Source organism: Muntiacus reevesi, chromosome 18 (assembly GCF_963930625.1).
Source record: "Muntiacus reevesi chromosome 18, mMunRee1.1, whole genome shotgun sequence".
In the NCBI taxonomy this organism is placed as follows: Eukaryota; Metazoa; Chordata; class Mammalia; order Artiodactyla; family Cervidae; genus Muntiacus; species Muntiacus reevesi.
In genome coordinates this window covers 21904626-21917150 of record NC_089266.1, presented here as the reverse complement: position 1 = coordinate 21917150, position 12525 = coordinate 21904626, and the positions used below count along the sequence as shown (strand labels likewise).

General features: G+C 45.1%; 1 protein-coding gene across 6 annotated transcripts in view; it reads left to right on the top strand.

Moving 5' to 3' along the window:
* The window catches only part of WIPF2 (WAS/WASL interacting protein family member 2), a 42836-nt gene extending 31013 nt beyond the window's left edge, over positions 1–11823 (top strand). For all 6 annotated transcript variants that reach the window (XM_065908890.1, XM_065908889.1, XM_065908887.1 and 3 more), the window contains 3 exons: positions 3098–3304; positions 4504–4605; positions 4846–11823. In XM_065908890.1, coding sequence (XP_065764962.1) covers positions 3098–3304; positions 4504–4605; positions 4846–4886 — 350 coding nt within the window. In that variant the 3' untranslated portion in view covers positions 4887–11823. The remainder of the gene's footprint in view (positions 1–3097; positions 3305–4503; positions 4606–4845) is intronic.
* The last annotated feature ends 702 nt before the right edge of the window (positions 11824–12525 follow it).

Sequence of the window (12525 nt, the reverse complement as noted above, 5' to 3'; positions counted from 1 at the left end):
AAAAAGGCAAAAGAATATGTAGAAAAGGCAAAAAGAGTCTTTTGCCTTGCCCAGGGTGCTCAGAGACCAAAAATATCCCTTCATATTGGTCCATAGAGTTTCTTTTTGAATTTTTCCTCTGTAGAGTAAAATACTATTTTGAAGGGCACTTTTTCTTTTGAAAAGAATCAAGGATAGAGTGGGCGGTTAGGTTTAGCAGATGTAAGTGCAACATTGTAAATCAGCTATGTCTGTGTGCTCAGTCCTGTCCAACTCTTTGCCACCCCATGGACTATAGTTTGCCAGGCTCTTATGTCCATGGAATTGTCCAGGCAAGAATATTGGAGCAGGTTGCCATTCCCTACACCAGGGGGTCTTCCCAACTCAAGGTTCAAACCTGGGTCTCTCACAATGCAGGCAGATTCTTTACCATCTGAGCCACCAGGGAAGCCCTGCTTCAGTTTAAAACAAAAGAATCAGTAACATCATACTTTACTCAAAATTGGGCTTATCTTGGATTACAAAAGTTGATCTTTCCACCTGAGGTTTCTTTTGCGCACTGCTGGTCTCTTGGGGTCATTGGGTTCCACTTTGTCACTTGAAATAGTCTTAAAACTGAATGTGACAAACAGCAGAACCTGGTCAGGATTACCGTCCCTGAGCTAAGGAAACCAAGCAGGTGGTTCTTTGTCCTGCTCCATTTTGCCTGTCCAGGTTGCCTCTCATCACTGCCACCTGCTCACAACCTCACTGGTGTCCTTTTGAGCCTGGATGATGCTGTCTACTTTACTTGCCCTGTCCCCACCAGGGAGTCTTGGTAGACACAGATTTCCAGGACCCTAAGAAATCTGAGCATGAGGGAAATATTTTGAGGATGACCCAAAAGAGGTTTCGTTTGAGCAGATTTGGTACGAAAACAGGGTTCAGAGATCTGCTGGGAGGTGTTAAGGAGGTTTCTCTGATTATTACCTCTAATGGACACTATCCATGCTTACACAGACCTTAGAGATTGAGGGAGAGTTTACGTTCTGAGTGTGTCTTGTGGGAAGCTGAAACTGACCTTTACTGGGCCTACAGTGCCAGACTCCTTGTCTACAAGCATCAACCCATTACTGTTTCATGCTTGCCTACGGTTACTCTATAGAAATTCTGACAGTAATTCAGGAGGAATAATACATACTCTTATTATTAAGACAGTGTTGTTTGTTAAGCAAAGTAGTCTCTCCATGTACTGTGTAGGTAACAACTTCTTACTGGGCATAGCCTAGGTACTAAAAAACACACCTCCATCTCATTGGGTTATACATTTGTTGGGGAGGTAATTAATACTTGTGGTAATTATGAAAAGCAGTATGTAGCAGTTTTCTTACTATGAAAGAGTAGGTGTGCTCTGGGTCTGTTAGATCTGTGACCTTAGATAAATAGCCAGTCTCACTTTCCTCATTTATGCCATGCAATGGGGGTAATGCCACATACTTGTACAGGGCTGGCTACAAGAAGTTTTAAAGATTGAGTACACTGGCTCAGTAGTTGTGGTGTGTGGGCTTAGTTGCCCTGCAGCATGTGGGATCTTCCTGGGCCAGGGATCGAACCTGTGTTCCTTGCATTGGCAGATAATTCTTAACCACTGGACCACCAGGGAAGTCCGATGTCCAGCGTACTTTTGATGTTATCTAATGCTTGATGGCAGATTTTTGTCTTTTACGAGTGAATTTGATATTTGGAAATGACCAGAAGTCAGAGTCAGATATAGTTAAGAATATTTTTGTTGGCGCTGCAACCTCAGAAAATGGGAAATGACCATCATATAATAATATTTATGGATCTGTCTGACAAACTGGGTTTGGAGACAGTTCTAAAGAGGCTTTCCTGATTTTTTTTTGAGCAGTGAGCCTGTCACTGGAAATATGTAACTTCTGTCAATGAAACTATTATACATAATGTGAAAGGCACACATTTTAGTCTGTACTGCTGAGTACTAGAATAAGTGACATAGTCTATAAGTGCTGTCAGGGAACAAAGGAGGGAATCAGAATAGAGTGGATTGCTTTGAGAAAGTCTTGAGAAGATGGAAATTGAGTTAAACCTTCAAGGATAGGTAAGATTTAATAGTAAGGACTGGTCACAAGAGGAAGACATAGGTAATTCAGGTTATTTAGCAAATATTGATCAAATACCTACCATTTGCTATACATCTGACTGAGCTTGGCAACTCAGATGAATGGGCACTGCTCTGACTTTAAGGAATGTACAGTACACTGGGGAAGAAGCACATATAATGAATAATCATCATATAGCATAGTAGAGTAGTCGAGAGAGACAGAGGTAACAGTGGGAGTGTGGAAGAATGGTGCCAGTCCAGCCTAGGAGGCAAGGAAGGAAGGAATGAAGGCGAGATCAGGTTACCTACGTGGTAGCTTACTGTGTAAGAGAGGAAGACGGGGTGATACTTGTGGAAGCTAAGGATTTGAAACTTTATGAGGTAGGAAATGCAAAGCCCTTGGAAAAGTTTGAGCTAGTATTTCAGGGAGATTAGTGAGTTGTTGGTATGCAGAATGGATGGGAAGGCTAAGAGATCAGAAGCAAGGAAAACAACGGAGAGGCTTTTTGCAGTAGAACCAGCTAAAAATGAGAAAGCCCTGACTTTGAATTGTGGAGGCAGACGAGGAAAAGTTGAGAAGAAATCATCACGAATAAGTAGAGTTCTTGCCTGACTTGTCATGGGAAATGAAAAAGGGTCATCTATTCATTCTGAACTTTGTCTCTGGAAGAATGTGATGTTGCTAAAGAAACAGGAGGACTTCCTGGCAATCCGAGTGGTTGGGACTCTATGCTTCCAGTGCAGGGGGCATGGGTTCGACCCCTGGTCAGGGAAACTTAAGATCTCACATACTACACAGTGCAGCCAACTAAATAAAGTAAAATAAAGAAAGTAAAAATTTAAAAAAAGAAACAGGGCTGAGAGGAGGGGGATGTGACATTCAACATGCTGCCCAGAGGCTCACAGTCTGGTTCTTCGGGAAGGCACCGAGATGCTCTTTTGGCCCATGTCTCTCACATCCCTCTGCCCATCACCGTTTCTGCATCCAAGCCTAACTGCTTTTGATTCTAATTGCAGCTCCTCCACCCCCGCCACCATTGATCCGAAATGGTGCCAGGGATGCCCCCCCTCCCCCACCACCATACCGAATGCATGGGTCAGAACCCCTGAGCCGAGGAAAGCCCCCACCTCCGCCCTCAAGAACGCCAGCTGGGCCGCCTCCGCCACCACCGCCCTTGAGGAATGGCCACAGAGATTCCATCACCACTGTCCGATCTTTCTTGGGTAAGTAGCTAGCTGTATTAGTCTCATAGCTCCTAAGGGACTTCACTGACTCCAGTGGCCACTGCACAATGGGCATGGCCAGTTGGTACCCTCTTCACTGCAGTTTCTCTCCTGACTTTCCTTCAGACTTCTGTTCCCATCCATGTACATTGCTTTCCTTAGGTGAATTCTCCGCTCGACTGCTTTGGAAGAGATTAAAAGTAAAATCAGAAAGTGTTTTGCCAGCTCTGAAGCCACTCTCTTGCTCCTCAAGGCTCATTATTTGTGGTTAGCTTTTAGGTCCGAGACTGTATCCTCTTCAGGATTATTGAGACAGGAATTTTGTATTCTCCGAGGAAGAATTCAGGCTCCTTTCTGGACCTTTGAAAACAGAACATTGTATGCACAGTATTTATCTGATAATCCAAAGCTACTGACTAGCTCTGTTACTTTGAAGAAGTCACTTCATTTTTCTGGACCTCACTTCCCTTATCTGTGAAACAAGGAGATTGACTAAATTGACTAGAGTTATCAGGTCCACTTTTCCAAGGTTATAAATGAATCTTGGGCTCCACCTGAGAGAGTCTGATTCATTAGGTCTGTGATGAAAGTTTGTCCAGCGGGTATTGTTACACTCTCTGTTGAGAGACGGGGAGGCCTGGTGTGCTGCAGTCCATGGGGTCACGAAGTGTTGGCCATGACTGGGCAACTGAACAATAACTGTTAAGGAAGTCTGGAAAGATCTGCATGGTTCATTTTAGCCTGCGCGCTATAGTCTCTTCAATGACTACCTCTTCTCTGCCCCTGCTCTGGTCTGTTCCTATTAAGTGGACTAGGGTGTTTGCTTAGAAGATATGCCTTGTGGAATGTGAGCAAGTCACACCCATAGAAAACTTGGGCTTTCTTGTAGAGGAACCATGGGAGGTAGGAGCAGAGGGCATGACATGGCTATCCCAACTGTGTTACAAAACTCACTGAGGGGAGCCCAGACTGAAAAGGAATTACCTGGTCAAAATCTCTCACTAGCTGGTGACAGATCTTCCCAGGTTAGCTTAATTTCTACCAGTTTGTGGATTCAGTTCAGTTGGTTTCCCATGGTGATAGTCTTTAAGATGACTGTGTTAACTGAAACAGAATTACATTTCCTTCCCCTCCCAGGCAAACAGCTGGACTCCTTTAATTAGGCGGTGATAGGAATTAATGCTCTATTCCTTTTGCAGATGATTTTGAGTCAAAGTATTCTTTCCATCCAGTGGAAGACTTCCCTGCTCCAGAAGAATATAAACACTTTCAGAGGATATATCCCAGCAAAACAAACCGAGGTAAGAAGAGAATCGAGGAAGTTCTGCCATAATTATGTAGGTTATAGAATTGATGTGTGCTTTTCTTAGATTAACGTTTGCTTCTTCTTGTCTGCATTTTCTTAAAAAGACAAAACCTCATCCCAGGTTTTAAAGGGTAGCTCAAAGAGCCTGTCTGTCTCTTGTTTTAGGAATGTTTGGGTGATTCTGGGTCTGGTGAGTGACTTTATGTATGTGGTTTTTTTTTTTTTTTTTTTTCAGCTGCCCGTGGAGCCCCACCTCTGCCCCCCATTCTCAGGTGAAGCCTGGCTTGGTCCTGTTCCTCAGGAAAAGGATGGACCCTCTCCTTTTCTCAGATGGTCCCTTCCATTCCCCTGAAACCTGCATGACAGCTCCTGACGTGTTTCTCCAGTGCAACCAACCTCTAGACTCCAAGCGTCCTCCCAACTCACCTCCATCTATGCATCTCATCTCTGGACTTGGTGACCAGACTCTCTGTATTGACAGTAGGGCCTCAAACCCTGCATCCATCCCTCTAGCAAGCCCTGCTGGCCAGATGAGGAAGAAGCTTCCATGTCTCCTGCTTTCCTCTGGGGAAAGGTGCCTTGTTGTGATGAATGAACTCATTGTCGGGGTGGGGTGGGCTGGAGAATGGTCCTCCCACCTTCTCCTACCCACTGTAGGGAAGTGGGGGAGAGGAACTTGGTGGCTACATTATATTTCTTCATTTTAGGAAGCTGGTATGGCCAGGACTTCCAGGAGTGGGCATTTTTAGTGAAACGGGAAAGGAGTTTGCAGAGAAATGATCTGTTTTAAAGGTCAGGTTTGGAGCATAGGCAAGGAAATGGATCTGCTCTATTTTTAGCGGTATTTTGGTTTTGCTGTAACCCCACCCCACGCCCATACCCAGAAATAGGCTGGATATAAACACTAAATACTAACCAGTTGAACTAAACATCAGTGAAAAGAGAGGGTGAAATAAACTGGGCATCCTTTCAGAGCTAGTCAGTTTCTCTGCAGCACAGGGACCAGGGGCCATGGTGGGAGCAGTCTGGGGCTCCCTGCTCCACTGTGCAGGTGCCGAGGCTGAGGGATGTTGTCGTTCTCTCACCACCTTATCCCCTCAAGAGAAAAGTCCCTTTCACTCATTCATTATGGATTCTCAAATCCCTAAAACCTCTAGTGAGAGAGAGGAAAATAGGACCTTGGCCCTGGCCTTATCCTTGACCTTGAGGCTGCCTCAGTCTTTTACTGCCTGGCCCCAGAGGCCCCTGGCCCTTCCAGTGCTGTTCAGAAACTGCAGCCCCCAGGATGACGAAGGAGGGAAGGGTGAAGCACTTTGTGGAAAGGTCCAGCTCTGTGGGCTGTGGAGACTTCTAACTAAGCCCCACCGGTTCTGAAATTCACAGCTCAGCTGACTGAGCAGGCTCTTCGCAGTCCCTTCACCGTTCAGCCGCAAGCCTGCATAGGTTAACTTTTCTGAGGAGAGACAGGTGAGGAAGCTTCTGGGGGAGTCAAAGATTCCTCTGTGCCAAGAAGCACAATGACTTTGGTGAGATATGCTTCGATCCAGTTGATCTTCCGTGGCAGCCAGCAACATGTTTCGTCTTCCAAGTCCTAGTTGAAGAGCCCAGAGGAAATGGAGGTTCCCAATCTAGGTAGGACGTGAGCTTGGCTCGTGGTCCCGGGACTTGCCCTTCTCCGACAGCACAGTGGAGCTCCACGTCCAGCTGGTGTGGGTTGCTCAAGCCCTTGCGTGCAGAGGCTGCTCAGAGCTTGGAGTGAGAGCAGAGAAACCATGCTATCCTTTGGAACGAATGGGGAAAAGTCCACGAAGACTTTTCACCAGATACGTCACAGGCTTAAACTGTCCTAGGGACCTTTCCAACCTATTGGATCACAAACTAAGGGTCTTTTCATGGTGCCCAGTGAAACCCAAGTCTTCCCACTGCTAGATGAGAGAGCTGTCAACTTGGGTTATTTGTCTGGGGTCTGCTGTCCTTTGCCATCCCCTGGACCATGCTGACTGTTGAGGCAAACCACGATTAGGTCTGTCACCACACTTTTTCTAATCGTTCTTTTATTTATGATTCTTACTTTCACATCTGTTAGCAGTTACCTCTCAGCAGTATCCCTGGCATCCTGAAGCCAGAAGAGCTGAGAGAGGAGATGCTAGTGGAGGGCAAAGGAGGAAGCGCAAGACTTGACATGCAGCAGAGTTCCAGGGTAGACACTGACGGTTACTGAACTCAGACTGTGAAGTCTTCCCATTTATTTTTGAAATGGGAGTTGATGCCTTTTGTACAATTATTAAAGTGTTACCTTCCCCCCCACCCCGGCCACTCAAACACAGAGCATTGAAATAAGCGTTACACGTAAAAGCCAAACCCCAGGTTTTCACTGGGGCTACTTCATCCTCCCCTGTGACCTGCTGCCCCCCATATCCCCCAGAATTTGGACTGTGTCATGTTGGTATGTATTGTACTTTCAGTTTCTTGGCCTCATGGGTAAAGGCCTGGGACTAGATCTAGTCAGCTGGATTTTCTTCTGTAGAGCATGTTGATGACACAGTACCTATTTAAATGTCTTTGCCTTATACCTTATTTGGTCCCTCTGTTAATAACAGATTTATTATCATGTATATTTACTATTGAAGAATGGGAATGTGAGCCTCATAGTTACTGATCTATTTTGTACGCTGTAAAAAGCTTGTAATATAGATTTGAGGTGGGCTGGTTATAAGAGCACTAAAACTTCTCACCTTTTAAACTGCTCTTTTTATCTGCTTGTGGGAATGTCGTCTCTTCAGTGGAAGATTGGGTGGTCTCATGTTGAGGCTGTTGCCCAGTCCCATTAACCCCCTTAATTCCTTCCCAGAAGGAAGAGACGTTGCCCAGCCAAGCATCAGGAAGCTGTGCTAAAAGCCCTTGTGTGGGTTTGGTTTTATGCTGTTTTTCTCGAGTGGGAAAAACTTAATGGTTTCTTCTTAACCGCCCTTTCTGGGAAACAGGCCAGTGGCCTCCAGGTCTTTCAATGAGCTCGATATCCCCGTGTCCCTCGTCTCTGGCCCCCAAACCTGGATCACAGCACTTTAATATTCCAGGTTTTCTCTCTGGGGGGGAGGTTTCCTCCAGCCACAGCGCCCCCAGTAGCTTTACCGCCTGGTCCCGCTGAGTGAGAGCACTTCGGGTTATCCTACCCAACAGATCGGAGGCTCCGGCCTCCAGAAAGTATACCAGCTCTCCCAGCTGGCAGAGGCGAGGAGACTGGCCACTGCACTGGGGGCATCCCCTCACCCCACAGCTTCCCAGCTTGAAACCCAGACTCACCTCCAGGGAGAGGTGAGAGAAAATTGTAAATAGACTTGCTGCAGAGCAACTCAGGGTTGGGGTGTGTTTTAATTCTCCTGATCACTTGAAATAATCTGTAGGCTGTGTGCTTATGGGAGTGGGGGAGAAGTGTGACTCCAGGGTCCTTCCCTTCTGCAAAGCTCTGGGGGTGGAGGAAAGGGCAGCTGCGGCCCTTTGATGGCACTACACTGAGCTGTCTGTTCTTCTGGAAACCCAACCTACAATGAACTACAGATCGGATTCCTCACATTCCAGTTGTAGGCTCTCTTTCCCTATTGAATCTCAGTCCCCAGCTCCACGTGGTTATGGTGGTTCTCTGGGAGCCACCCTAACTTAGGGAATGGGAGGCATTACAACTCTGCCTTCAGGACTCATCTCTTAAAAGCAGAATGAAGCAAAACTACAACCACCTTCAAAACACTTACAAAAACAAAATAAAGGATAACTAACCGAAGGAAGGGTTTGGTTCCATTCAACTCCACATTCATTGTGCCTTTACTTGTGTTAGATTTCTGTGCTTTCTTCCTCTGTCCCTCTTTGAGGCAATTAAATCTTCCTTGATAACTGCTGTTTCCTTCTTTCTACTCTTGTTTCTGACAAGTGAGTGGGTTCCCTCTCTTAACTGTCTTGACCCTCATTCCACTGGTGGCAGAGGGGCTGAGCCTTCTCTTCTCATGTCTAACTGTTGTCTTTTCCCATGGTGACCAGCACGGGAGCCCTCATCAACACTGAATACAAGACTAGAGTGACGTGTGTGAAGAGCGTGTGTATGTACGTGCGCGTCCATCTTTGCATGTTGATCAGTTTCTCTTTTTAAAAAATAATTTATTGTATGATTTATTTTGGCATTGTTTCTGATTACAGTACTCCCCCCCCACTTAGCATTGATTCCCCCCGCCACCCCAATGTGTAATCTGGTCTCAGGTTGGATTCTTTGGTACATCTCTTTCTTCTGGATGCCGTGCAGTTTAATTAAACCTTGCTTAAAAACAAACACAAAAAACCTGAAAACTGTGTACTCTTGTCTGGGATACTGCCGCAAGTGATGGCAGAGAGTGGGAAGAAGTCTGCTGTCTCGGGGATGTCATGGTTTGACTCCAGGTCCCCTTGAGACAGTAGAAACACTTACTTGGACATAAGCATCTGCAACTTCCTGAGAACTTGCTCTCCTCCCCTCCTGCTGTGTTTGGAAGCTCACAGTTCCACTTCGCCAAGCTGACTGGGGGATTCTGAGAGTTGGTCATTATTTGCATTTGCCACCTAACTCCTCTTGCCCATGATTTCAGGGTGCCCAGGGAGATCCCCCCAGGCCTTGTCTTTATATCCCCAATGGTTCTCTCCATCTGTGTGCTTGGTAGATTCACATACTGAGGTGTGAAGAAAAGGTGAGGACGGAACACAGACTGTGTGTGTCTGTTTTTCTATGTGGATGTTGGCTTTTCTCTTTCACTCCTTTTTAAGTTGAAATCTTAGCTGACTTCTTGAACTTTGACTTTAGGTGTCGAAATTGAATGAGACAGTCTCGGCTTACTGTGGTCAGCTGACATAATCACCATAGATTTGATGAGCTTAACCTGTACTTTCATCACTAGCAGAGGTCTTGGAATTATTTCCTGGACTGATTCATAACAGGTGTGTGGATGAGTCACTCACATAGTTTTAATATAAAAACCTATGGGGGGAGGGAGTGAGGGGGGAAAAGGGCCTCCTTTCATTTTCATCCATGTTTGCCAGATAGGCCGAATTCTTGATTCTTTGATTCATCATTGTTATTAATATGATTAATAAACTACCTATTTATTGATGTAATTGTTCCTCCTGTGCCTTTGAATAGCCCTCAAATGGAGCTTGCCTAAATGACCCTTAACTTCCTAACTTCCTATAAGTTTTCTCTGTCCTTTTGGGATGGTATTGCTAGTCGCACCCACCAGTGCACACAAAAACATGCACACAGACTCACAAAAGGATGCCAGGCAGGTCCTTCGTGTGTAATTTCATTCCTTCCCCCATGATACTGTGTGTGGTTTAGCAGGTGATAAGGACACTAGTCTGTTCCACTTTAATTATTACCGAGGCATAGCTGCTTACGGTGAAAGTGTCGCTTCAGTGTTTCCTGACCCAGCCCAGTCACAAACTGCAAGTTACCGTAAGGAAGCTGCCTGTCTCTGACTTACTGTTACTCTGCAGACAGAGTTAAAAGGACTAAAATGTCAACCTCAGGATCCTCATCACCCTGGAAGATAACGATGGAGAGATGCTTTGTCTCTGACATCACCAGAGCTCAGTCTGGATCATTTTATACATAATTCATTCTCCACTCCTAGGTTTAGGGGGTGTGAGATTTAAAGGAGTGTATGCTGTCTGACCACAAAAAATGCTCACGCAAAAGATGGATAGTCGCTTGGCAGGAATGTCTTTTCCATTCATTCAGCAAGCATTGGTTGCATATTTTAGCTCTGTGCCAGACACCGACAGTATGAAGATGAATAGGACATGGTCTTTGCCTCCAAGGAGCTCACAGTCTAGCAGGAGAGCAGGACAGCCACCAGGAGAAACCTATGAGGGATACTAAAAGTCTTTATGGTAATTAGCCAGGGAAGGATGGTGAGCAGCATTCCAGACATAGGAAACAGCACAGAAGAGGCACAGAAGCAAGAAACATGGTATCTCATCATAACTACTGCAGTACTGGAAATAGAAAGCTTCAAGTAGGTATCCTTTCAGAGACCTTTCAATCTGGACATTCTGCAGTTCTCTGCCTGCTTCTGCAGTAGTCCCTGACTCTTGTAGACTTTCCTTGGACCAGTGCTGTATTTCCTGGTGGGTGCTTCCGTAGGCTCTGGTATGCACATTAAGTACTCATGGATTCCTCTGCTCCCTCTGTAACTAAGATAGGTAGGTTGTTCACCACCATCCCTTAAAACCTCGCTGGGCACTTGTTCCCATTGGTTATGAAGGACAATTTTTAGGTGTCCAGGTTATAGAAATTTGTGAACATAGGAAGTTGCTTCCTAGGTTCTATTGCCCTATTAAGAGATCAGAAATACCAGCTGGTAAAAAAGCCTCAATTCTATGGTAACACTTTCTCCATTTGTGGCAGCCTACGCCCTTCATTCTTGCAGTGTTCATCTCCTAGAAAGCCTTCCTCAAATGTGTGCCCTTGCCCTCTCTCTGCTACAGAACCTGCATCTGTCTATTGGGCTTCCCTGGTGGCTCAGCTGGGAAAGAATCCGCCCGCAATGTGGGAGACCTGAGTTTGATTCCTTGGTGGGGAAGATTCCCTGGAGAAGAGAATGTCTACCCACTCCAGTATTCTGGACTGGAGAATTCCATGGACTGTATAGTCCATGAGGTCTCAAAGAGTTGGCCATGACTGAGCAACTTTGACTTGCTGTCTATTACTCGTTGGATGTTTTAAGTGGTTAGGAGTTTGATCTCCTTTCAGACTTCGTGGGTTTGAATTCCAGTTCTTCCACTCACTAGTTTTGTGATCTTGGGCACATTTCCTCAACCTCTCTGTTTCCGTCTTCTTATTTGTGAAATGGAAATAATTCCAACTTCATGGGGTTCCTGTGAGAATTAACAGGGTGATATAGGTAAAATACCAGAGCTCAAAGCCTGGCATACACATAAGCTCTCAGTATTGGTTTTTATACCCTATATGAATCAACTACAACTAACTTGATTGTAATATTGTTGTTTTCCTATTTCTTGGTTTTATTGCTCTATTTCATTTGATATAGAAGGATGAGAGATAAATGCTTACCATCACCTAGAATTGGGTTCTGGTTTTTAATGGTGCCTGAGGCTTAACTGGGTTATTAGCTTTGGAAGATGGCCTGTAAATTACTGCTGTAATTTATATTTTTTCATTAAAAGCTCAGCTTGCCTCTTCTATAGAGGTCTTCTCTGGTCCTGAAACCCTTGTGTTTAGCCATTAAAAAATATTTTTTAAATTAAGGGGCCATAATTCTCTCCACTCCCCACATTGTGTGGATCAATGGGACTAGTACACACAGATAGGAAGGTACACAGAATATCATATTCTTATCTGTAACGAAATAAAAGCTAAGGCCTGGCCCTATTTCTCATATTTGAAACACAAATAAGGGGGCTAATGTGATGAAGTGCAGTGTTATTTATGTAGAACTTTACAAAGAAACTGACTTTGGTGTCAGATAATGATCCTAGGCCCTTCAAGGCCACCAAAAACTTTGTGACCTCTAACCCACAGCGGATTTGCTTTGTGCCTTGCAGTGTTGAGCATTAGTAAAGCACTTGGCATCAAACCTGGCACCCAGAATTGCCCAAATAATGCTAGGTATTGAGACATTACTTTGCCGAAAAAGGTCCATCTAGTCAAAGCTATGGTTTTTCCAGTAGTCATGTATGGATGTGAGAGTTGGCCCATGAAGAAAGCTGAGTGCTGAAGAATTGATGCTTTTGAACTGTGGTGTTGGAGAAGACTCTTGAGAGTCCCTTTGGACTGCAGTTAGATCAAACCTGTCAATCTTAAATCAATCCTGAATATTCACTGGAAGGACTGAAGCTGAAGCTCCAATATTTTGGCCACCTGATGCGAACAGATTAA